We start from the raw sequence: 27,140 nt of genomic DNA on the forward strand, positions 1-27,140 counted from the left end.
TTCTCCAAGCATTACCGTTTGACTGTGGCTGCACGGGCGGAGGCCCGGTTTGGAGCTTCAGTGTTGAGGTCAGGGATTTCTATGTCCCGCCCTGGGTGAGTACTGCTTCGGTACATCCCACCAGTCTATGATTGATCAGCTTGATGATATGGAAGGTAAAATTATGTATAATCATACCTGATAATTTTCTTTCCATTAATCATAGCTGATCAATCCATAGCCCCTCCCAGATATCTGTACTGTTTATATTCTGGTTGAATTTTAGGTTCAAGTTTAGCCTTCAGTTACTTCAGGAGGACTTCGTGTTCAAGTTCTTCTTTCACTTGGATTCTTCAAGAGTTGAGACGAGTTTGTGTTACAGTGAGCTGCTGCATTCCTCTCCCCTCCGTTTTACGGGGCTGGATTGAGACATAAATTCTGCCGGCACTCCCTCCCGCTTCGTGCGGCTGTAGGGCAGCTTTGTACCCCTCCCGCTTCGGCAGTGTTAGGGTCAGTCAGCTCCTCCCGCGGTTTGCGGTTGCAGGATAAGCCAGATCCCCCCGCATCGGCGGGTGTGGTGTCCCTCCCCCGCTCCGCGGGGATGAGCTGGACGGATTCCCCTCCCCCACTTGTGTGGGGATGAGCTGGGTTAATTCCCCTCCCCCGTTTCGGCGGTGGTGAGCTGGGCAGAGTGTCCCTTCGTGGGTGTAATTCTCTAAGTGCTGAGTCCTGCGGATGGAGCTTTGATATCGACATACTGAGGAGTTTCCGGCAGCACATGACCACATATAGGGAGGCAAAAGTTTGCTCTCTATCTCCACCTGCTGGTAGATGGACACAACCCACCAGTCTATGGATTGATCAGCTATGATTAATGGAAAGAAAATTATCAGGTATGATTATACATAATTTTACCTTATCAGTCTTATGATGATATGCAACTAATGCACTTAAATGTACCCTCACTGAAGATGTGCTCACACCAAAATCTGACAGATGAAGAAGGTATCATAGAACAGGTAGAGAACATTGAAAACAGAGTATATTTTAAATCTTTTCCAAGTTTATTAAAAAATTTCCTATCCCACCCATCTAGAGTGAAGGACCCACTACACTGAATATGCAATCTCTTATTGAGTCTAAGTAAATATGTCGAAATGAAGGAACTACTAAAAGATTCTGTTGGAGTGATCTTAGTATTCTAAATGGAGTGTATGGAACAATATAGCGAGACGACAGTAATGCTGGAGTTCCAAGATTAAGTAATTATAATATTAAACAAATTATTTTAAAAGAGATCCTATGATTTACTGGCAACCAACTTTCTTCTTTTACTAGTGGTGTAATATGTCAATGATCTGTGTAGGCTTCCTATTGTTCTTAGATACATTGTTAATATTGATAGGTTTGGCCGGCCAACTGATTGCTTACTTGAATGGTTCTGACAGAACCCCTTGAAAAGAGAGAGGCTGAGTATTCCAATTCCATGTAGCTTCAGCTGCCATTGTGGTTCACGCATGTGTAATTGGGCTATGGGGCATTACATGGATTGTTGCTGCCATGTGACCCAACAATCTCATAACTTTTCTTGCAGGGGCTCGTTCTTGGAAGTTGAACTGTTCAAATCTATTATTGTTTTTGCTGTTGGATGTAGTAGAGAAGCTGATTCTATGAATCACTGCTACTATAAATTCCAAGCTCTGAGTGGGAACAAGAGTGGATTTTGGATTATCAAAACACCCACTTCTGTAAGACGCTGAATTGTTCTTTCCATAGAGACTAACATCTAGTGAAAAAATACGACCTAAAATCAGCTAGTCATTCAGATAAGCAAATACAAAGAAACCCTCCTTGCATAAGTGCAATGTCACTGCCACCATGCATTTCATGAAGACTCTCAAGGCTGAAGAAAGGTCAAATGGCAGTACTTTGAACTGGTAATGATTGTCTAGAAACTGAAACACAAATACTGTCTGTGATTTGAGTGAATGGGAATATGCATGTAAGTATCTTTCAAATCCGAGGACATTAACAAGTCATTCCTCAGTAACAGGAATAGTATTGTGGCGAAAGTGTTCATTTTGAATTTCTGCTTCTTTATTCATTTGTTCAACTGATGACGATCCAAAATTATCCTCATTCCCCCCTAATTTGTTTTGGTACCAGGAAATACTTGGAATAGAACCCTTGGTTCTGACTGTGTTATGGCACTGTATCTAGAGCCTCTACTTCAACGACAGTATTTATTTATTCCTGAATAATTTGGTGTTGATCCATAGGACCTAAATGGGTTGGTAAATTTCTGACTGGGGCAAGTGATGTGAGACAGAACCTATATCCATTTTTTATATTATTTAGTATCTATTTGTTGGTTGTTATTCGCTTCCAACTTTCTAGAAGACAGCTTTCCTTCCACTGGTTTTGCAGAACCTTCTGTAATCAAAAACTGGGACCAGGCTTAGCTTGCTGCTGATTTGAAGTCTTCTGTGACTTTTTTTGATCTGTGCATTTGTTAGAAATGTTGGGATGGTCTTTGCAATTTAGACCTTAAATACTGATTATGATATGACTGATACCACCTGTATTGGAAGAACAGTTTTACACAGAAACAAAGAAAAATGAAGGCAGATAGTCCTTATGGCCTATCCAGTCTGACCATCCATGCAGGGCCGTGCCAAGGGTCTGTGGCACCCCCCTGCAGAAGATCAGTTGGCATCCCCCAGTGCCCCCCCGCAGACGAACAGTTGGCGCGCGTGCGCCCCCTCCCCCCCCCCGTAAAAATGATCGCTGCCCTCCCATCCACGCTCCTCTCTCCTCTGCCCTCCCGCTCCCATGTCCCAACTGCCTGCCCTCTTCTCCCCCCCAAGATCCCTTTTAAATTTACCTCCGTCCGGCAGCGAAGGCGTAGCGTCAGTGAAAGAGGCGGCGCTCCCGACGTCTCTACTAGTCTTCCCTTCGCTCAATGTCCCGCCTTCTTCTGATGCCATTTCCTTGACGTTAGACGAAGGCGGAACACTGATCGAAGGGAAGACTAGTAGAGACGTCGGGAGCGCCGCCTCCTTCACTGACGCTACGCCTTCGCTGCTGGACGGAGGTAAATTTATATTTCAACGGTTTTTATTGATGACAAGTCAAGAAGAACAAATCCACTTCAATACAGTAGCCTCAATACAACATTGCAACCTGCATGGTGATTACATAACAAGTAAACCTCTCTACTTACTGTCATCAAACATTTTACATTTTTACCTCCTCCTCCCACCAGTGCCTTGTTGTTGTTTATTTACCACCCCCCCCCCCCCCACCAATTTTATTAATAACAATATTCTTAGTATAACTGCACCAAAGGTCATCTATAATTCTCTGAAGCATGTGATTTTCTGCAATAGCATTCCTCAGGTATATTCCATCCCTAAGTATTTAACAGTTTATTTCCCCCCCCCCTCCCTCCCCCCCCTCCCTAACCCCTTAATTTATCCTATCTTACCTATCGTGGAAGACAGCTGTATCATGTTATGTGAGTATGGTTGCGGTTCACAGAATATTCCCTTATTTCATGTGCCAGAACTTAACGATTTCACATCGAATTAAGAATATGGCTTCTACCTTTCTGAGTTAGAGTCCCCAAAAGGGGGCCCCAAATGTTAAGGAAGCGCTTTTTACGTTTGCAGGATCCTCTTGCTTCCCAAGCCATTAATTGATGCGCTTGATTACGCCAGTGCCAATATTCTGGAGGGCTTTCTGACACCCAAACCTGTAATATGCATTTCCTAGCAACTAAACTCAGTTTACGGCACAATAATATCTTAGCCGCGGACAAATCCCCAAATGATCCTAAACAGTCTAATATTAACTGACATGGGGTACCTGTTATCTGCGTTGATATGATATCAGATAAAAATTTCACTACTCTCCTCCAAAATCTCTGTGTTTTAACACATTCCCAAAATGCATGATAAAATGTGTTCTCCTGTTGGCCACATTTCAAACACACTGGAGAGTGAATCCCTCCTGATCGGAACAGTTGTGTTTGTGTAAAGTATGCCCTATGGAGTGTCCTAAAAGCGCATTCCCTATACCGGGCTCCTGTAACTAATTTAGGTATCCTCTTAATGTGTTTGTCAATATCCCAATTGGTTAAATCCAGATTTAAATCTGCCTCCCATCGCTGTTGGAGATGCTCCAGCCCTTTTCTCGGAATCAAGACCCACAGTTTTCTATGTATTCCCGAAATAGATGCAGTCTCAGGCGAGATTTCATCGTAAAAGGACTGTACTTTTTCTCCCAGTTTGGCTGCAAGATTCTCCTTACCCAAGGAATGAACATAATGTCGGATCTGGTTATATGCAAAAGTATCCCCCCATCTTTGTTCATCACTTGACAGTAATTGGCCTAAGGGTTTGATTTCTCCATAGGCATCTAGAATATTTTTTAAGTTACAATATCCTCTGGTTGCCCAATGCTGAAAAACCGAATTATCCAGTCCTGGTAAGAATTCTGGATTCCCCCTGATCGTGATCAACTCCGATATCTTTGGGTCTCCCCCTAAGCTTCTCCCCAAAAACTGCCATGCATCCCAAAGGGGCGCTAATAAAATGCTATGCCTAAAAGCTTTTGGTATCATCTGTTTTCTGGTATGCAACAAGGCAATTAAATCAAAGGGCTGAAAGAAGGCCCTTTCCAATTCACTCGGTACATGTATACTAGTCCCAAACAGCCAATCTCTCAATGATCTTAGCAGGCAGGCCATATTATAATACCTTAGATGGGGTAGACCAAATCCTCCCTGACTCCAATTACCCATCAAAAACTGTAACTTAAGTTTTGCCTTCTTTTTTGCCCAGCAAAATCTCATCACTACTTTATAAAATTGCTTAATGTCCTTTTTAAGGAGTCGCAGTGGCAATATTTGCAACACTTATAGCCACCTAGGCAGTATCACCATCCGGATGAGACTAATGCGTCCCCCCAAAGGCATCATCACTACGTTCCAAGCTTCTAATTGTCTCTCTGTCTGTTCTAAGAGTCTATTAATATTTAATTTGTATATCTCTGCAGTATTAGCTGCCAGGAGAATCCCCAGATATCGGAATGCTTTTTCCGCCCACGTCAAAGGGAATCCCTCAGCCCACAGATTACGAGCATCTGATGTTACCGCTATAGCTTCTGATTTATCCAGATTCAGTTTAAAGCCTGAATAATCCCCAAATTCATGGATAAGCTCTAGTAAATTTTCCAAGGATGACTTCGGCTTTGTTATTATAACCAACAGGTCATCAGCAAATGCCGCAATTTTGAATTCCTGCCGACCTATCTGCACTCCTTTTATAGCCTGACAGTCTTGGATATCTCTGATCATGGGGTCTAAATAAAGGGCGAACAACAACGGAGATAAAGGGCAACCTTGCCTTGTCCCCCTGTTAATCTCAAAGTCCTCAGATCTCCCTCCATTCACCATTATTCTGGCTCTAGGTGAGGAGTATAGCGCCTTAATCGCTTGTATAAACCAGCCCTGGAATCCATAACTATCCAAGACATCGAACATAAATGCCCACTCCACCCGATCAAAAGCCTTTTCGGCATCAAAACTAATCAAAATGGCTGGTTCCGGGTCATGCTTAAGCCTCTCCAAGGCCGTTAGTATGCTCCGTAAGTTCTTAGATACAGACCGGTCCTGGACAAAACCTACTTGTGCTTCATTGACTAACCTTGGCAATACTTTATGTAAACGATTAGCTAATATCTTTGCGAATAGCTTCACTTCATTATTTAACAACGAAATAGGCCTATAGGAAGATGCTAACAATGGGTCTCGATTAGGTTTGGGTAGTATTATAATTTGAGCCAGATTTAAACTGTCAGGCAATCTCCCTTCCTCCACCCATTCATTAAAAGCCCCAGTTAGAGCGGGGGTTATATGCTCACCCAGTATTTTGTAAAATTCGGCCTTGAAGCCGTCCGGCCCGGGGGTTTTCCCCAACTTACTTTGGCCAATGGCCCAATGCACTTCATCACTACTAATAGGAGAATTCAATTTTATACGTTCTCTCTGTGTTAATTTGGGAGTCATCATATTTTGCAGATATATCTCTCCCTGTAGGCCCTGCGAGTCTCCTGCTTTGTAAAGATTTTGAAAAAAATCTCGGAAGACCTCTTGAATTTTTTTATCAGTGCGCACCACTCTACCTTCTCTATCTTTGATACCTAGGACATGCTTTGATGTATACTGCGGTGCCACTAATCTTGCCAGTAGTTTGCCCCCCTTATCACCATGTTTGTATAATTGATATTTATAGTATGTTTGGGATTTTACTGCTCGCTCATGGAGTAATGAGTTCAATGCTATCTGTTCAGCTTCCAAATCCTTTCTTACTCCAATACTTGGGTCCCTCCCAAATTGATGCCTTAATTTAGCCAAGCGTTTCTCTAATCGTAATATCTCTCTATCTCGAGCCTTTTTATAATGGCTAGCAAAACTAATTATGTGCCCTCTCAGTACCACTTTAGCTGCTTCCTAATAGATCGAGGCACTTTGTACTGTTCCTTCATTAAATAACTTGTATTCCTCCCACTTTTTACCTAAGAATTCACTGAATTTTTCATTGCCATAAAGATAACTGGGAAACGACCACCCCTTTATATCATTATCTGAGTTTTCTATCTGCCAAGTCATCCAAACTGCTGCATGGTCAGAAATTACACAAGGACCTATGACAGCTTCTCTAATATGGGTAAAAAAGGTTCTCGATACCAACAGATAGTCAATCCTAGAATGTGTATGGTGTGCCCTTGATTGATGAGTGTATTCCTTATCTCCAGGGTGTAACGTGCGCCATACATCTATAAGATCTAAAGTGTTGCACATGTCTGGTAACCCCCTTGTTCTGTTACGTCCTCCTGCCCCCGAGGGGTGTGACCTATCCATCTGCGGATCCCAGGCCACATTAAAGTCGCCACCTATCATCATAGGCAGTGAGCTATTCGCACTAAGGATCATAGTCAGTTTCTTATAAAATTTCATATCTAATGTGTTTGGCGCATAAATGTTTCCTAACCTAAGTTTTCTTCTTGCAATGGTTACGTTACAGAAAACAAACCGCCCTTCCGGGTCTTTCTGCAGCTGGTGAATCTGTGAGGCTATCCGCTTTCCGCCCTGCTGCTGCGGAAGCTATGCAATCTCCTACCCACCATCTGGCCAATTTTTCATGTTCTAGGTCTGTTAGGTGCGTTTCTTGTAAAAGAGCCACGTCTGCCTTTATTCTTTGAAGATATTGTAAGATTTTTGACCTTTTAATAGGCGAATGAATGCCCCCTACATTCCAAGTCACTACTTTAATCCCCCCCATCTCCTAGCTCGTTGTTTAATGTCTGATGATCAGTTGTAGTGATCAAGTGGAGCCATCCCAGCTTATAGCTCCACTCTATCTTATAATGCTTTTGTTGTTCTGGCTCTAATTTTTTAAACCATTCATCCAACCACGTCATATCCCAAACATGATCTGTCTTTCCAACCACTCTTGTATTTCCTCCAGAAAAATGATTGTTACCTTTCTGTTCTTCCATCTCTTTAAAGTATCCCCCTACGTCCCCTTCCCTCCCTTCCCCCCCTTCCTTCCCAATCCCAAATTTCCCCTCCTCCTGTGCTTCCCTAAAGGAAACCGTCACGCTTAACGTTTACCCCACTACTCTATGATCTTCCTAATCCCGAACACCCTATTCCCCTTAAACCCTTTTTTGAACCCTTTGTTAAACGATACTTCTACTCCCCTTCTTCATACCAGTATCCGGCTCGCATTTATAACAACCATTGACCCCCCACCCCCAACAATACCCTAATAGGGTTCCTTTATTCTTTACCGATTCTGCTTGCAGTAATACAGTAATTAACCAATTTGAACCTGTTGCAACCTTCAATTTAACGTTCTTGGTTATCTTTAGCTAAGGACCATTAAAACATTGTTTCAACGAAAGCTTCTTTCCTCCTCTATCCCAGAGTTATTGCTTTTTAACTTAAAGAAAGAGCCTTATAGCGAGTCTATGTCCTGTCTCCAGAATTAAGTTCAATACTTGCCGCTGCTCCCCCTCTTTCCACGTGATGATTCAGGATTTAGAGCACACATACCGGATACCTTGTCCAGTTGTAGGGGTCCAAACTGTTCACATAGGTTAAAATCTCCCAATTGTGGACCCTCTCAATCAAAAGGTTTCCCACTCTGTCTTTATATCCATCAAGGTTTCCTCCGTAGGTTCCTTCTGAGCCTGTATCCATCAGGGTGGCAAGTGCTACTTGTTGAAGAACGTAAAACGTTAACATTTAACATTTAAGTTTTAACTTTATTGTAGATGTAAAACAACTGCTGTACTGCTATTCAAACAAATCTCCAGCTTAAAATTCAGCACCAATTCCTTGTTACTTATGCCATTTTACTGCATAGTCCTTTAGAAGTGCTCTTTTGTACTCTCTCAGGTTTGCCCGCCATCTGCCAGTGCTCGTCCCTGGACGGAGGTACATTTAAAAGGGATCTTGTTGGGGGGGGAGAAGAGGGCGGGCAGTTGGGACATGGGAGCGGGACGGCAAGGTAAGCATGGTGCGGCGGGGGCGCCGTCCTGCCATGCTTACCTCGCTTACCGTGTTGGCACGGCCCTGCATCCATGCCATCTACTATCCCTTCCTCTCCTTTAGAGATCCTATGTACTTGTCCGAAGCTTACTTGAATTCAGATATAGTCTTCATCTCCACCATCTCACTGCCACTCTCTTAACTGTTACACTTGTGGTGGAAAGTGTGAGGCCTCCAAAACCCACCAAAAAACTACTGTAGCTACGTATAGGTGACATTTGCAGGCGTAAAGGCTATTGTAATGGTATACAGTTGGGTATAATAGGCTTTTGGTGAGCTTTGGAGGGCTCACCATACAATATAAGGGGGTGACAGTGAGATTTGTACCCGGGACCTTTTATTTGAAGTCCACTGCAGTGCTCCCTAGGGTGCCCCACTGCTCTGCTGGGATGTCTGTGTGACCAGTCTACTAAGAATGCTGACCCCTCCTACATCCCAATGGCTTGATTTTGATAGTTTTTTACTTGAACTTTTTTTTTAATGATCCAGAAAGATAGACGCACTGAGCACAACAATGTCTAGCAAATGTTCATTTTCGAAAAAAAACGTTAGACTGGATTTTTGCATGTTTTCCGCAAAGCATCCAGTCAGATTTAGATGTCATATCAAAAATGCCCCTCCATGTGTTTAATTTATATAAATTCATAATTCATAAATAATGAGTTGCTGTAATGTAAAATCATGTAAAATAGTTTATCTCTTATGAATTTTTTCTGAAAATCATGTGAAAGCTTGTCCATTTGCTGGTTTTCATTATTCTTTTGGACTTTTCCATGCAAAATATCTTCTGAAAGCTTGCTACAGAACTCTTTTTGCATCTGTAGCAAACGTTCACAAAAATGGACCATTAGCCAATAGAAAATCTCATGAGTTAGTACATTGGCTCCATTGGATTTGAATAGTTAAACTTAACAAATATTTTTTGAAGAAATTTTTCCAAAGAACACATTTGAGTATATTGAGTTTATTGGTGCCAACATGAAATATGCAGCAATAAAATCACTGTTACACATAACAATAATGCAATATAATTTTGTTCTTATGTTATAGATTGGAGCCTTTTTTTTAAATCTTGGTGGGGCACCAGAAGGTCCTGCAGGCACAGGTAAAACAGAAACCACCAAAGATTTAGCCAAGGCTCTTGCTGTGCAATGTGTTGTCTTCAACTGCTCCGATGGTCTGGATTACATAGCAATGGGAAAGGTAAATTTGAATTTATCACATTCATATGGAAATTTAGGTTAAAATTAAACCACATGTGACATTTTTGTATTGTACTAATATCATACATTTGGGACTATCTTTTGAGAACTACACTTATTTCACTTGGTCAATGTGAAAGATGTGGCTCAAATATGCAGGTGTCAATGTGAAAGATGTGGCTCAAATATGCAGGTATATCACAAGTCGGTGTTTGTTTTCAGAACTGTGAAGTGACAAAGGATTTGAAGTTTATTTTGTATCAAGGGAATGTGATCTAATATGATATAAATCTTTTAGGTCTCTTAGGGCTCTGTTTTGCTAAGGTGCGCTAGTGTTTTTAGTACGTGCTAATTCTAGAAACACCCATAGGAATATAGGGATGTCTCTAGCATTAGCACGCACTAAAAATGTTAGCGCACCTACAGCGTGGCTTGGTAAACAGGGCCCCAAGTGAAGGAATGAAATGTTGTATAAACCTAAGAATAGAATTATCCAAAATTCTCGGCACAACACTGTCTTAATGGAGCTTTTCTTCATCGCTTTTACAGTTGGAATGAAAAAAAAACATCAAAAGATTCAAGGAGTGGAGAGATATAATTATAGCATTCCCAAAGTGCAGAATAAGCTTCAAAAATTGATTCTTTGTCAGGCTGTTTCATTTCATTTGTAGTGATTTGGACATTTTCTGAAATAATAACATAATGGATAATTCCAAAAGATAAAATGAAACAAGGAAATATAATCAAAATAAAAATCCACAGGATCACATCATGAGAAGAGAAACATCCTATATAATAATTCTCACCACCAACATTCTAAAGTAGCTGCCTGTGTCCGTGGCTCCTGGAGTTGCTAAGCTAGGCTCCGTAGCCAGGCTGACGTCACTCACAGCTGATTCCCAGGCAGGGGGAGGAGTAGGGAAACACGCGGAGCAACTTGCTCCGCGTGTTTCCCTACTCTTCCCCCTGCCTGGGAATCAGCTGTGAGTGCGCCGCTCAAACACCCCCTTGGCACATCACCCAAGCCCCCCCCCCCCCGGCACATCAAACACCCCCCTCCCCCGCCGAAGCACATCAACACCCCCCCTGAAGCACATCAACCCCCTCGCCACCCGCAGCTGTCCAGCCGCTGCTGCTTCTCCTGTTGAGCAGCAGCAGCCGCTACAAAAAGAAAAAAAGCCATAAATGTTTTCAAACATCAAGCACGGCACCACAGACAGCCATCAGGCATTGGCTGTCGGCTCTGCAGCCGCTCCTCCTCTCGCCTCAATGTCACTGCCCCTGGAGTAAGACCCCGGAGGAGCTCAGCGAAGTGAGAGGCGAGAGGAGGAGTGGCTGCAGAGCCAACAGCCAATGCCTGATGGCTGTGTGCGGTGCCGCGCTTGATGTTTAAAAACATTTATTGCTTTTTTACTTTTTTTAGCGGCCGCTGCTGCTCAACAGGAGAAGCAGCAGCGGCCAGACAGCGTTACCAGTGGCAGCTGCGGGTGGCAAGGGGGTTTGATGCGCGGGGGAGGGGGAGGGAGGGTCGCTGGATGGGGGGGCAGGGGGAGTGGAGGGTCGCTGGACATGGATGGCTGGGGGGGGCAGGGGAGAGGGAGGTGGGGAGGGCGTCCTGAGACCAGAGAGTGGGGGTGGGGGACCTGTGAGAGGGGTGGCACACACTCACTGTCTCTCACATACACTCTCTCTGACACACTCTCTGTCTCTCACACTCTATCTCTCTGTCACACACACACACAGTCTCACACACACAGAGACACTCTGTCTTTCACACACTCTCTCTCACACAAACACACACACACTCTGTCTGTCTCTCTTTCATTCTCTGTCTGACACACACACTCCATCTCTCACACACACTCTCTCTCAAACATACACACTCCAAGGAATACCTTGCTAGCGCCCGTTTCATTTCTGTCAGAAGCAGGCCTTTTTTACTAGTATCATAATAATGCAGTACAATGAAAAAGAAATAAAGTTAGGAACCTCTTTCAACTAATTTGTCCACATATTTTTTCCAAACCTGTTCCTCCTCGCATCCAACAATTGACTGGGAATTACCGCTTAAACCGTGTCCTTATCCAGGAGAAATTTCTACAGATGTGTGTGATCCAACAAAGCACATTTCTTCTGTTTACATGAGACCAAACATCTGCAGGGATCAGGACTAAAGGAGTATGCCAGTCTGCAGGACTTGTAGAGAAAGAGAGGATGAGTGTTATCTGCAAGTGAGAGAAAGTGTTCTTAAATTAAAAAAACAAAAGTATTTGCAATTTTCCATATACAGATTTAAGTAGTAAACATGACCCCTAGCATTAATTGCATGACACTACCGCTAGCAGAATGACAGGCCAGGTGTGACTAGGGATCACTCCTGCCCTAGGAGCACTGGACCACCAGGTACAGGACCCTTAGGCTGTCGCTGATGGAGGGGAGCCCTTAGGGGGTGGGGGATCTGGGTTAGGAGGGTGGGAGTGTAATTGGGAGGGTTGTGGATCTGGGTTAGGAGGGTGGGAGTGTGATTGGGAGGGTGGGGGATTGGGGAGGCGTGGGTGTCTGGATCAGAGAGGATGGAAGTATGAATAGGTGATGGGGTGGGAGAGTCTGGATTGGGCTGTGGCTTTGAGGTCCAATGCTCTTGACATGGTAAAATATTTTACTGTGATATTATGGCCATAGCACGACTTGCATTGTGCGCCTGCTGTTCACCAGAAGTTGTTTTATGGTTTTTACACAGTAATGAACTGCTTTACATGCATTTGCATGTTTTGCATCTCATTACTGTGTAATTCACGATGACCTAAATATTATTGTGTTAGGGCAAGACAAGCTGCATTAGAGCCCTTTAAGTCTCAGCAAAGGACAGATAATGCAACTTAAGGCCCTAATGCAACTTGTAACTTCTTCCCATTAGTCTGTTGCCATGCTGTTAGCCACTGTCCCTTGGATTCTATATAGCGCATCTAGAGATCTGCGCCAAAATCTATAACAATGCGCGCAACTTAAAAGCTGGGGATTTAGAAATGGTCTCCATTTATTTATTTATTTATTGCATTTGTATCCCACATTTTCCCACCTCTTTGCAGGCTCAATGTGGCTTACAATACATCATTACTGTCTTTTCAACAACCCCAAACATATTCCAATGCACCAGCTTCTTTCCCTTGTTATCTACACTTCTTGAGCTGAGTGAAGCCCTCTGCTCTTTCAGGGAATGCTTTCCTTCTTCCATTATCGCAATGGTAGGTGGAAGCACCTCAGCAGGGACCAAATGTCTCTCTGTTGGCCCTTATGTAACTGCAGTGTCAGAATGCACACTGGTCTTCCGTTCATTTTATTAAGGGCAGAAGAAACACAAATCAAAGGTATTTAAAGAACGGGCCTTCAAGAAGCCACCAACATGTTTGTTCGTGGCACCATCTTTGAGAAAATGTTTCTACTACTACTACTACTTAACATTTCTAAAGCACTACTAGGGTTACGCAGCGCTGTACAGTTTTTACAAATAAGGATAGTCCCTACTCAAAGGAGCTTACAATCTAAAGGACGAAATGTCAAGTTGGGGCAGTCTAGATTTCTTGAATAGAGGTATAATAGTTAGGTGCCGAATACGACATTGAAGAGGTGGGTTTTGAGTAGGGATTTGAAGATGGGTAGGGAGGGGGCTTGGCGCATGGGCTCAGGGAGTTTATTCCAAGCATAGGGAGAGGCGAGGCAGAAAGGGCGGAGGCTGGAGTTGGCGGTGGTGGAGAAGGGTACCGAGAGGAGGGATTTGTCCTGTGAGCAGAGGTTTCGGGTAGGAACGTAAGGGGAGATGAAGGTAGAGAGGTAATGAGGGGCTGCAGATCGAGTGCATTTGTAGGTTAGTACGAGAAGTGAACTGTATGTGGTACCTGATCGGAAGCCAGTGAAGTGACTTGAGGAGAGGGGTGATATGAGTATATCGGTCCAGACGGAAGATAAGACGCGCAGCAGAGTTCTGAATGGATTGAAGGGGGGATAGATGGCTAAGTGGGAGGCCAGTGAGGAGTAGGTTACAGTAGTCAAGGCGAGAGGTAATGAGGCAGTGGATGAGAGTTCGGGTGGTGTGCTCAGAGAGGAAGGGGCGAATTTTGCTGATGTTATAAAGAAAGAAGCGGCAGGTCTTGGCTGTCTGTTGGATATGCGCAGAGAAGGAGAGGGAGGAGTCAAAGATGACTCCGAGGTTGCGGGCAGATGAGACGGGGAGGATGAGGGTGTTATTGACTTGGGATAGAGAGTGGAGGGAGAGGAGAAGTGGGTTTGGGTGGAAAGACAATAAGCTCGGTCTTGGCCATGTTCAGTTTCAGGTGGCGGTTGGACATCCAGGCAGCAATGTCAGATAAGCAGGCCGATACTTTGGCCTGGGTTTCCACAGTGATGTTAGGTGTGGAGAGATAGAGCTGGTGTCGTCAGCATAGAGGAAATCTCGCACCCATACCGACTTCATTCATTACAAATTCATGCTATCCTCCTTCCAGTCTTCCCTATTCCTTGCCAAACAGGACTATTACACCCCGCGGGACTGGTGGTTGGGAGGCGGGGAATCCTGCTGGGCAGACTTATACGGTCTGTGCCCTGAAAAGACAGGTACAAATACGACCTAAAATCAAGGTAAGGTATACACATATGAATTTATCTTGTTGGGCAGACTGGATGGACCATGCAGGTTTTTTTTCTGCCGTCATCTACTATGTTACTATGTATGTTACCCAATTGACTAATTCTCTCGGTTCCAACCCTCTTCGCCACCCTTAACTCCCTCCTCAAAGTGCCCTCCGATAATTTCTTAACATGGCACAACATGTTTGTTCGTGGCACCATCTTTGAGAAAATGTTTCTCTGTGTGTGAGGCCTGCTTCTCCCACATTTTTTTAAATTAAATTTTCAAAATACATCTCAAATAATGAGACAGGAAAAATCACAGTAGACAAAATTCTCACAATAAAGTAATACGTAACATTTAAGTCCATATTATGGAGAAAGATAGGAGAAAAAATAAAGAAAATGAAAACAAGGACTCTCTCTTCTATTGAACACCTGCATACATATTAGAATCCATGCTAATCTACTCCCTCCTTATTTTGAGCTTTATCCAAAAGAAATTTCTCCAAGTGGGTGGGATCCATGAATGCATATAAGCCTCCCTGATATTGCACAAGACATTTGCAGGGGATGAGCTACGAGAGTGCTGCAGGGTTCTTCTGGTATTGGAGGAAACGCCTACCCACTCATGCCACTTGAGTGCCTGGACCATTTATTTGAGAGTATGTTGTTTGTGGGATGTGGCCTACCCCTTTGGAGCTGCTGAGGAGCATGGAGCATGGGATTCTGCTGTGCTGCTATGAGGAAATACAAGGGAGGCAAGAGGAAAGCTTTGGCTCCGATTGTGGTGAAGGGGCCCATGGATTTCCATCTCCAGTCTGCGTTGAGTGTTTTGGCATTTGTAGGTGTGAGTACTGTATCCTCCCCAGATGTTTCCCTGTCTTCAGGGAGAAGAATCACGCCCTCCACAGATTGTATTAACCCAAGAGAGGGATAATACTTTTGTTCGAGGGAATGTTGTGCTTCCCACGGAGAATATTCCGGGGGGAGTCCTCTTTCTTATGCCATCTGAGATTGGAGTCACGAGTTCTTTTCTTCCAGTTCCAGTTTTGATACCAAATAATACTTTAATTGATACATCTGTTACCTCATCAGCTAAGAAAGACATTTCTCTTAAAGATATTTTTGAATTCATTACTGATATGAATAAGAACCTGCAAGATAATTTCTCCATGTATAGTAAATTTACTGAGCAGACTTCTGCTAAACTCTTAGAGCTTGATACAAGATTGCTTGTTTTGGAAAAGAACATGGGGGAAAATCTGATCTCAGGTTGCTAATTGTCATTTGACTGTGGCTGCTTCTGCTAAGGATTAGCTGTTATTACATCTTCAGCTAGAGTCTTAGAGAATTCCTCTTGTGTTTGTAACCTAAGAAAAATGTTTCATTTTGTAGGCAAATTGTCCATATTTTTCTGGATGTAGCTCGGGCTACAAAGTTGAGGCGAAAGGCCTTCTTGCAGCTGAAGCCCAAGATTTTGGCTGCGGGGTGGAGGGGTGGGGTGGCTTTTACTTGAAAATTCCCTTCAAATGCCTTGTTAGGTCTAGGAGTAAGTCCTTTATCTTTTTGTATCCCATGCATTTAGAGTCTTTTCTCATGTCTAAGGTTGATGTTTTGACCTCAGTGCCTGAATCTCAGATGGGTTGATTTTTAGGGTATATTTGATTGTCTCCATGCCTGTAATTCTTATTTGTGAAGTATAATTTTAGAGGTCTTTTACTAAAGATTAGCTTGAGTTATCTGCATCAGGGCCCATTTTGTTCCTATGGGCCCTGCTGCAGATAACTCAAGCTAATCTTTAGTAAAAGATTGTATTATTATTATTTGTAGCATTTGTATCCCACATTTTCCCACCTATTTGCAGACTCAGTGTGGCTTACATTGTTCCGTAATGGTGATCACCAATTCCGGAATAGAGAAATACATAGTTAAGATGGAGATGACAGAATGGGTTAGATATCCAGGTGAAGAAAATTCATTTTCGTGATGAGACACAGCATTGTTAAGTAGCTCTCCTTAACCTGGACTTTATTGCTAAAATGTGACTGAGATGGATGTTTTCATTTCCTAAGTTGTTTCTTGCATTTTCTTTTCTGTTTTTTTTTTCCATGTAAAATGTTTTTTTTTTAAGCCATTTGCAAGGGAACCTCAAAAAGAAGGTCCCTCCCATGTCTAGTATTTCTTATTTATTTAGATTTTGCTGACACCTTTTTCAGTAGTAGCTCAAGGTGAGTTACATTCAGGTACTTTAGTTTTCAACCGCAAGAAAAGTTTCCTGCACATCTGAGTTGCACATAACAGATCCATAAAAACCTGAATCTGCTGACTACAAAAAATTACATTTTTCCTCTTAAAATATGTTTTCAAAACCAGAAGCTTGCTTCCTTCAATTAAGAGAGAGTTCAATTGATATTATCTTGAGAATCCTTCAGAAAGGTAGTCAAGTTGACATCTCCTAGAAGTTCCAATTGGTCAACACCTGCTTCAGTCTGAACAGTTATCTAAAGAAATATTCTCAGAATCCAGAACTCCAAAGCCTCCATTAGAAACTTCTTAAACAAAAACCAAGGTGAAAGTAAATGTGTTATGATAAAGCTAAGAAGTCTCAAATTCCTTGCATGAAGCAAATTTTCCAATGATTCAGCTTTAGAATTTTGAGATTATCCCTTATATTGGTTGTCCCAGCAACTTTTAATGACTGAACTTGTAACATCATAGTTTTACATTCATTATGCAGCAAATCAAATTTCTGATCCATAGATCTTACTATAATGATATGTACACACACGTCTGGGGTAACCCTCAGCCTCAATACATGAGAGGTTGTCTACACTATCACCACTCCCTACCCCCCATAAAAGTTTTAATTGCTGCAAGGAACAGAGCTCTCCCATGAATATTACAAAACATTGGAACACAAATGTTTTTCAACATATATAAACTGTAAACAATGTTATTTTATGTTCCATTGTGTCTTGTAGTTTTTCAAAGGGTTGGCTTCTTCAGGTGCTTGGGCCTGTTTTGATGAATTTAATCGCATTGAGCTGGAAGTGCTCTCTGTAGTGGCTCAGCAGATCTTGTGCATTCAGAGAGCCATACAGATGAAGTTGGATGTGTTCAATTTTGAAGGAACGGAATTGAAGCTCAACCCCAACTGCTTTGTTGCTATTACGATGAATCCTGGTTATGCAGGGCGATCTGAATTACCAGACAATCTCAAGGTAAACAAAAAAAAAGTGATAAAATGTAGTTACAAGACTATTGCACATGCAGAAAGTATAAATGAATTTAAGGATTTTGCAGATACTTTCAGGACCATGTCTCATACAAAACAACTGATTTGACTGGTAGCCTAAAGTATGTGGATAATATTTACAATGATGCTTGCTCAGTTTGTAACCTCTTTTAACCCATTTGCCTCAATTCACTGAAGAGGACATTTACTAAAGTGTGGTAAACTTTTATACTTACCCTCCTGATCAGTACCAGCATGCACCCCCTCACCCCCTCACTCCCAACAACCCTGATCAGTACCAGCCCAAATCTTCTTTACTCCCACCAACCTCAATCAGTACCAGCAGATACCTTCTCCCTTCTACTAACCTTGATCAATACTAGCATGTCTCCTCTCCAACACCCTGAAGAGGCACCTGACTCACCTCCCATCCTCGCCGACCTCCCAACAGCACATACTCTGGCAGTTTAGTGGTGGGGCAAATGCAGTTCCTGATGCTCCTCCCTTCTTGCCATCTGTGTTCAGAATGGCAGATCTGATGCCTAGCAGTAGTCTTGTGATACCAAAGGAGCAAGCTGCCAAATAAGGACCCCCTAGCTGTAGTACTGTGATACCAGCACTAGGGGTCAGAGCTGATATTCTGAACTCAGGCAGCAACAGGACATGAGCATCTGGGGACTGCTTCCATACCACTATTAACCCACTAAGGAGACCCCTGGTAAGTGCTAGGGAACGGGGAGGGGAGGTCAGATGTCTCTTCAAGGGGACAAGAAGGGATCATGCTGGTACTGATCTGGATTGATGGTTGAGAGCAGGGTTCCTGCTGGTACTGATCAAGGTTGGTGGGAGTGAGGGGAGGAATTCATTGGGGTTGGTGGGAGGGAACGGGGCTCATGCTGGTATGGATTGGGGGTTGGGGAGTTGGTTGGGATGCTGGATTGAGGGATCAGCCATTTGGAGATGGATGCTGATGGGGGCATCAGCCTGTAGAGGGTGGGAAGGGAAGCTGGAGCAGGGATTTTTTTTTTTTTTACTGCAGTAGGTGCCGTTTCATTTGGAGAGCCCCCTTTACTCAGAAGTAGAGAGTGTGCTGGTTTTTCATCTCCTTGGTGTCATGTTCTGCTGACTGCTAACTGTATATGATTGAAATCATCACACACCATTCAGAGTGCTTTCTATTATAGTTCACGAAATAGCCCCAGATGTAGCCCCTTTGGGCAAAACGTGGCCTGTGTTGGGCATTTTATTTGACTGAAACTCTGCAATAAAGAATATTTTGGACTGATCACTGATCTGCTGTGTTCTTTTCCATATTAAAAATGTATTACATAAATAGCACATGATGAGCTGATGTAATTAAAGAGTAAAGAATGAAAGGTTATATATAAAAAGTAAAAAGTCACATAAATATAAATACTTGTCCTCAATATTGTGTTCCAAAGAGAGTGTGCAGAACTAATGCACTGTGGATACGTGCATAAAATACAATGGATACATTCAGAGTGAAATGTGCACATGGATACATAATAATAACAGAACCAATGTGAGTTACATAAGTGCATCATAAGTGACATCAAAAGTGCATCAAAATCAAAGATTTGGAGGAGTGGCCTAGTGGTTAGAGCACCGGTCTTGACATCCAGAGGTGGCCAGTTCAATTCCCACCACTGCTTCTTGTGATCTTGGGCAAGTCACTTAACCTTCCATTGCCTCAGGTACAAACTTATGAGCCCTCCTGGGACAAGGAACCACTATCCAGTGTACCTGAATGTAACTCACCTTGAGCTACTACTGAAAAAGGTGTGAGTAAATAAATAAATAAATAAATAAATAAATAAAGATAAAATCTGCCTGTCTTACCAATTGGAGTAATATTGCTCACATGAATCACAAATATAACTTATCTTCAGATAAGAAAGCTAAAAACACATATGTTATTGAGGGTGAAGAATTAAAACAGTACCTAAACAAAAAAAAATGAAAAATGAATTAATGCTTAAATGTAAATCATTGTAATGTAAATCAATTGAATGAAAATGCAGAGGCTAAAAATATTACTAAATTTAACTACCCCAATCTAAAAGCTTAGACACACTTCGAAAAACATCATGCCTCTAAAGGTCCTTTTACAAAGGCGCGGTAGGCTCTATGCACGTGCAGCATATGCCAAAATGAGACTATCGCTAGGCTAGTGCACCCCTTGGTGGTAATTTTGGATTTGGTGTGTGCCCATACCACAAGGCCAAATTATTTTTTTATTTCCTACTGCGCGCTGCATTTACAGCGTTAATCGGCAGTTGGCTTGCACCAACCAGTCACTGCACGTGTAGCGCATGAGCCCTTAACACTAGATCAATGGGTGGCGTTAAGGCTCAGGTTGTAATAGGTGCTTCCATATCATCAAGCTGATCAATCCATAGACTGGTGGGTTGTGTCCATCTACCAGCAGGTGGAGATAGAGAGCAAACTTTTGCCTCCCTATATGTGGTCATGTGCTGCCGGAAACTCCTCAGTATGTTCTCTATCTCAGCAGGTGGTGGTCACACACAGCAGCAGCTCTGGCTAGGCCTCCAAGCCTAATTTTTAGGTTTTGTTGAGTGCCTGGGGTTGAGGGCTCTTTTGAGCAAGTGCAAACCTGGTGGTGCCAGGTCCCTCCTTTTCTCCCCCCTCCCGCTGGCTCCGTTTAAAAAAAAAAAAAAAATTTTAAACGTCCTTAAAGGCTTTTATTTCGACGTTTATTGCAGCTACTCACTGGGACACCAGTTCGTTACAGCTCGGAGCGGACAGCAGGTAATTTTTACCTTTTTATAGCGGGCAGGGGGTTCCCCGATTCTTCTCCTCGTGGCATATGGCGTCGGAGGGCGAGGGCGCAAAGGGTCGCTCCCCGGATCGCTTGAGCGCTTCTAGAGGGGATGCGGGGGTCTTACAGCCTGATTCGCCCTTGTTGGGTGACAGTTTCGTGACCGATGAATGGTCCCGTTCCTTCCTCCGGCGTGGCGGTTTTTCCCGCCATAAACGCCCATCCCCCGCTCCTCGCCTCCGCCATCTTGGCCGGCCACGCGGCTCGGACGGCTTCTTCGTGGGCCGCCCTTGAGGTTGGAGACATTAATGCCATGAACGCCCTTAATTTGGGCGACAGCACAAAAGCGGCTAAAGTTAAGCGCCGTTCTTCCCGCGCGGCTCCTTCGCGGAGTGTCGCGCCGGACGCCATTTTGGATGCGCAGCATGTCTCTCCCCCGCTCTTGCGAGCGCCGGTTGAGGGTGCGTCTAGGGCTGTTGCCCAGGCTGCGGAAGTGCACAGTCTGAGGGGTTTCTCCCCCGTGTTTGTTTTGCTGCTGCATCAGGCCTTCCTCATGCACAACGCTGCCCCTGCTCCCTCGTCTGGTAAAGAGGTTGAGGTTCCCAGAGGTAAACGCCCTCGGGTTGATTCCCAGGCCTTGGAGGAATTTGTCTCCTCCGATGTAGATGAGGGCAGCGTGTCTGAGGTCTCCCAACGGTCCTTTGCGGATTCCTTGGAGGAGACGGATCCCCGCTCGGATGGAGCGGATGACCCCTCTGCAGCGGCTCTTTAGCTCAGAGGTTTTGCCCAACCTGTTAGTGCAGGCCATGGGCATTTTGAAGATTTCCTCTCCGGAGGACGTCTCTCCCTCAGCCCCTGTTGGCTCTGCCATTATGCTGGGGACGAAGCGCCCGCCTAGAACCTTCCACATGCATGATGCCATGCACACCTTAATTTCGGCTCAATGGGATGTCCCGGAAGCGAGCCTTAAAGTGGCTAGGGCTATGTCCCGCCGCTATCCTTTGCCTGAAGGTGAACGTGAGGCCTTTCTGTGGCCTACCGTGGATTCTTTAATCACTGCGGTGACTAAGAAAACGGCGTTACCAGTGGAAGGTGGCACGGCCCTATAGGACACCCAAGACAGAGGATTGGAGGCGGCCTTAAGGTCGTCCTTTGAGGCAGCTGCTTTAAGTTTGCAGGCCTCAGTTTGCGGCTCCTATGTGGCCAGGGCGTGCCTGACTATGGTGCAGCGGGCTTCCCCCTCGGATCATTCCTTGAGGGCTGTTTGGCCGGCCCTGGAATCGGGCTTAGCCTATTTGGCAGACTTGCTGTATGATGTCTTGAGAGCCTCAGCTAAAGGCATGGCTCAGACAATCTCTGCGCGGCGGTGGCTTTGGCTGAAACATTGGTCTGCTGACCATGCCTCTAAATCCCGCCTGGCTAGATTGCCTTTTAAAGGCAAGCTGCTCTTTGGGGTCGAGCTGGACAAAATCGTGACCGATCTCGGCACGTCTAAGGGCAAGAAGTTACCAGAGGTCAGGGCTCGGGCTAGTACTCGCCCTGGTACCTCCAGAGGACGGGCTCAGGAAGCCCGTCGGTACCGCCCGGGCAGGTCGGGCTCCTCTGCCCTCTCTTCCTTCAAGAGGAACTTCTCCCCCAAGCAGCATTCCTTTCGCAGAGACCGCCGTCCCGGAGGTGCTCCCTCCGGTCCTCCCCCAGGGTCTCGTACCCAATGACGGGGCCTTGATCCACGCCCCAGTGCAGATTGGAGGACGGCTGTCCTCGTTTATGGGCGAGTGGACCACAATAACTTCAGACGCTTGAGTGCTGGAAGTCATCAGAGACGGCTACAAGCTAGAGTTCTGCCGACCCTTAAAAGACGGGTTTGTACTCTCTCCCTGCAAGTCTCCGGTCAAAGCTGTGGCAGTGCAGCAGACCTTGGACAATCTGTTCCGCCTGGGGGCGGTCGTTCCGGTGCCAGAGAATCAGCCTGGCAAGGGACGTTACTCCTTTTTCTTTGTGATTCCAAAGAAAGGAGGTTCTGTACGGCCTATCCTCGACCTCAAGGGGTCCATTGGGCCTTGAAAGTTCGGCACTTTCGCATGGAGACCCTCCGCTCTGTTATAGCGGCAGTGAAGGCAGGAGAGTTCCTGGCATCCTTGGACTTCAAGGACGCGTACTTGCATATTCCCATCTGGCCTCCTCATCAACGCTTTTTGCGTTTTGCAGTACTGGTTGACACTTCCAGTTCAGAGCCCTCCCGTTCGGGTTGGCTACTGCTCCGCGGACCTTCTCCAAAGTAATGGTGGTCATCGCGGCCTTCCTGTGGAAGGAAGGAGTTCAAGTCCATTCTTATCTGGACGACTGGTTGATCCAAGCCCCTCTTATGCAGAGTGCGGCAAAGCTGTGAACCGGGTGGTTGCTCTTTCGAGCTCCCTGAGGTGGATCATCAACTGGGAGAAAAGCCAGCTGCGCCCGACTCAGTCCCTGGAGCATCTGGGAGTTCGATTCGACACCCAAGTGGGCAGAGTGTTCCTGCCAGACAATTGGATTGTCAAGCTTCAGGCTCAGGTGGACTAGTTCCTAGTAGCCTCTCCTATTCGGACTTGGGACTATGTGCAGCTGTTGGGCTCTATGTCGGCCACGATGGATGTAGTGCCCTGGGCCAGGGCTCATATGAGACCACTTCGACAATCTCTGCTGCTGCGCTGGACTCCGATGTCGGAGGATTATGCTGTGTGCCTTCCCTTGGACCCAGCAGTGCGCAAGGCGCTGAGCTGGTGGACGCAGACAGACAAGTTGTCTGCAGGAATGCCTCTGGTGACCCCGGAGTGGATTGTCGTCACGACGGACGCCTCTTTGTCGGGCTGGGGAGCCCTCTTCTTGGGAAGGACAGCGCAGGGGCTCTGGTCTCCTGCAGAGGCAAAGTGGTCTATCAACCTCCTGGAACTCAGAGCCATTCAGTCGGCGTTTTTGGAGTTCATCCCGGTACTGGCGTTGAAGCCAGTACGGGTCCTGTTGGACAATGCCACGGCTGTGGTCTATGTCAACCGCCAGGGAGGTACCAAGAGCGCCCCTCTAGCCAAGGCAGCCGTGATTCTATGCCAGTGGGCGGTAGCGAGCCTGGAGCAGCTGTCAGCAGCCCACATTGCCGGAGTCATGAATGTGAAGGCGGACTTTCTCAGTCGCCATACCTTGGTTCCCGGAGAGTGGCAGTTATCGGCTCAGGCGTTCTTGGATATCACGAAGCGCTGGGGCCAGCCGAGCCTAGATCTATTGGCGTCATCGGCCAGTTGCCAAGTGCCGCGTTTTTTCAGCAGAGGACGGGACCCTCGATTTCTGGGAGTCGATGCTCTCCTCTAACAGTGGCCAACACAAGAGCTTCTCTATGTGTTCCCGCCCTGGCCCATGTTGGGCAGGGTGCTAGACTGATTGGCAAAGCATCCGGGCTGGATAATCCTGGTGGGGCTGCCAGTGGAGCAGGGTCTGTTACATCAGGGTCCCGTGGTGATGGAGGATCCCTCCCCCTTTGGGCTTACGGCCTGGCTATTGAGCGGCAGCGTCTGAGGAAGAAGGACTTCTCAGACAAGGTCATCGCCACTATGCTGAGAGCGAGGAAGCGCTCTACTTTTACTGCTTACGCCAGGGTTTGGCGTACCTTTGCAGCGTGGCGAAGCAGGCTCATTTTCTTCATTCACTGCTCCAATTTCTTCAGTGTTGGCATTCCTGCAAGAAGGTCTGGAGAAAGGCCTGTCGCTCAGTTCCCTTTAAGTCCAGGTAGCGGCCCTGGCTTGCTTCAGGGACCGCCTGAAGGGTGCTTCCCTGGCTTCGTAGCCAGATGTGGTGCGTTTTCTCAAGGGAGTTAAGCACCTGCGCCCTCCTCTGCACTCAATGGTGCCTGCGTGGAATTTTAACCTGGTGCTCAGAGCATTACAGAAGCCGCCTTTTGAACCCTTGTTGAGGGCATCTCTGAAAGACCTGACGTTGAAAGCAGTCTTTTTGGTGGCTATCCTTCAGCCAGAAGAGTTTCCGAGCTCCAGGCACTCTCATGTCGAGAGTCTTTTCTGCAGTTCACTGAGGCAGGAGTGACTATTCGCACAGTGCCTTCCTTCCTGCCCAAGATTGTTTCTCGCTTCCATGTGAATCAGCAGCTCTGTCTCCCTTCCTTTCGTAGGGAGGACTACCCAGAGGAGTACTCTGCTCTTAAATATCTGGATGTGAGATGAGTCATCATCAGATACTTGGAAGTGACCAATGATTTCCGGAAATCGGATCATCTGTTTGTCCTGTTGGCAGGTCCTCGTAAGGGTCTGCAGGCTGCTAAGCCTCCAGTGGCAAGATGGGTCAAGGAAGTCATTGCCGTGGCTTATGTGACCGCGGGGAAGGTGCCGCCTATCCAGCTGAAGGCTCACTCCACTAGAGCTCAGGCGGCCTCGATGGCAGAGGCCGGGTCCGTCTCCTTGGAAGAGATATGCAAGGCGGCAACTTGGGCATCGGCCCATACATTCTCCAAGCATTACCGCTTGACTGTGGCGGCACGGGCGGAGGCCCGGTGTGGAGCTTCAGTGTTGAGTTCAGGGATTTCTATGTCCCGCCATGGGTGAGTACTGCTTCGGTACATCCCACCAGTCTATGGATTGATCAGCTTGATGATATGGAAGGTAAAATTATGTATAATCATACCTGATAATTTTCTTTCCATTAATCATAGCTGATCAATCCATAGCCCCGCCCAGATATCTGTATGGTTTCTATTCTGGTTGCATTTCAGGTTCAAGTTTAGTCTTCAGTTACTTCAGGAAGACTTCGGGTTCAAGTTTTTTCACTTGGATTCTTCAAGAGTTGAGACGAGTTTGTGTTACAGTGAGCTGCTGCATTCCTCTCCCCTCCGTTTTACGGGGCTGGATTGAGACATAAATTCTGCCGGCACTCCCTCCCGCTTCGTGCGGTTGTAGGGCAGTTTTGTACCCCTCCCGCTTCGGCGGTGCTAGGGTCAGTCAGCTCCTCCCGCGGTTGCGGTTGCAGGATAAGCCAGATCCCTCCGCATCGGCGGGTGTGGTGTCCCTCCCCCGCTCCACGGGGATGAGCTGGACGGATTCCCCTCCCCCACTTGTGTGGGGATGAGCTGGGTTAATTCCCCTCCCCCGTTTCGGCGGTGGTGAGCTGGGCAGCGTGTCCCTTTGTGGGTGTAATTCTCTAAGTGCTGAGTCCTGCAGATGGAGCTTTGATATCGACATACTGAGGAGTTTCCGGCAGCACATGACCACATATAGGGAGGCAAAAGTTTGCTCTCTATCTCCACCTGCTGGTAGATGGACACAACCCACCAGTCTATGGATTGATCAGCTATGATTAATGGAAAGAAAATTATCAGGTATGATTATACATAATTTTACCATGCTGGTTTCAATTTTACCGCAGGCCCTTTTCCCAGCCCATTGAAAAAAAAGCCCTTTTCCCCAGATGTGGTAAAAGCTGACCCAGTACACGCCAAAAGCACATGCCCATGGTACTGCAGGCTACTTTTTGTCACAGCTTAGTAAAAGGACCCCTAAATTTAAAAAAACAGTGGTAAGACTTTTAGGGCCCTGTTTACTAAGGTGCACTAGTGTTTAGCGCACGCTAATGCAAGAGACACCCATAGGAATATATAGGTGTCTATAGTATTAGCATGTGCTAACTTTTAGCACGTGTTAAAAATGCTAGCGCGCCTACAGGACAGCTTAGTAAACAGGGCCCATAATGTAGTCCTATATAACTAAATCTATATTTCACAAAGGAACAATCTAGTCAGAAATGCTTTTGTTAAAAATGTCAACAAGTGTTGTAACAAACAGGCTATGCTTCCTCAGGCAACATGTGAAAACACAAAAGCTTACATGCAAACAGCTGCATCTTGTGAAATGAAAATCCCGTGTCGGGTCCTTTGCTTAAAGATCACTTGATTGTTCCAGTCATGAAGGCCTTTTTGTGCTTTTTTTTAATGAATCAACAGTGTAGTATAAACTTTAAAACTGTTTTTTGGTAGTAAAAATAATATACCTAAAGCTCAATAAGATGTATGTGAAATAAAGTCATGCTGTAAACTGCATACTGTATGAACTGAATGAAATCTTGTGTCCATCAAGCATAGCCATTCTCTAATGGCATATTGGATCCTGTCCTACGTAATATTATAATATATCACTGAAATTGCATTGTTAAAGATGTCCATTTGGCAATGAAATTTTGAGCCTTTATATAGAAATATATCTTGAGACAGACTGGATCTAATAGTGAGAGAACTAGGTTGAGACATCCCTTAGCAATTATGAGTATGGAAAGACTTAAAACAGGACCTCCAATGATTCTTTTATTAATTAATTGCATTTGCATCCCACATTCCCCCACCTATTTGCAGACTCAATGTGGCTTACATAGATCTGATAACATTGTCATAACAGGATATCAGATACAGTTAGTAATGTGTAGTGATTAAGGAAGGGGAGAGGGAAGAAGGAAGAGAGATGATAGGGTAGTTATAGAAGGTGTGCGTTCATAATTGAGTGGACTTAGTAAGGTTATAGGTTCTCATTGTAGGCCTTGTTGAAGAAGAATGTTTTCAAAGATTTTCGAAAGATAGTTGTTTCTTTGATTGTTTTCAGGTGTGTAGGTAATGCATTCCATATCTGCGTTTTCAGTCATATTCACATCACAGTT

General features: G+C 45.2%; 1 protein-coding gene across 1 annotated transcript in view; it reads left to right on the forward strand.

Annotated features, from left to right (window-relative positions):
* Positions 1-27,140, forward strand: part of DNAH12 (dynein axonemal heavy chain 12) — a 314,549-nt gene that overhangs the window by 101,902 nt on the left and 185,507 nt on the right. Inside the window, 2 exon segments of the mRNA XM_030206132.1 lie at positions 9,650-9,802; positions 17,409-17,648. Coding sequence (XP_030061992.1) covers positions 9,650-9,802; positions 17,409-17,648 — 393 coding nt within the window.

This window comes from Microcaecilia unicolor, chromosome 6, assembly GCF_901765095.1.
Source record: "Microcaecilia unicolor chromosome 6, aMicUni1.1, whole genome shotgun sequence".
Taxonomy (NCBI): domain Eukaryota; kingdom Metazoa; phylum Chordata; class Amphibia; order Gymnophiona; family Siphonopidae; genus Microcaecilia; species Microcaecilia unicolor.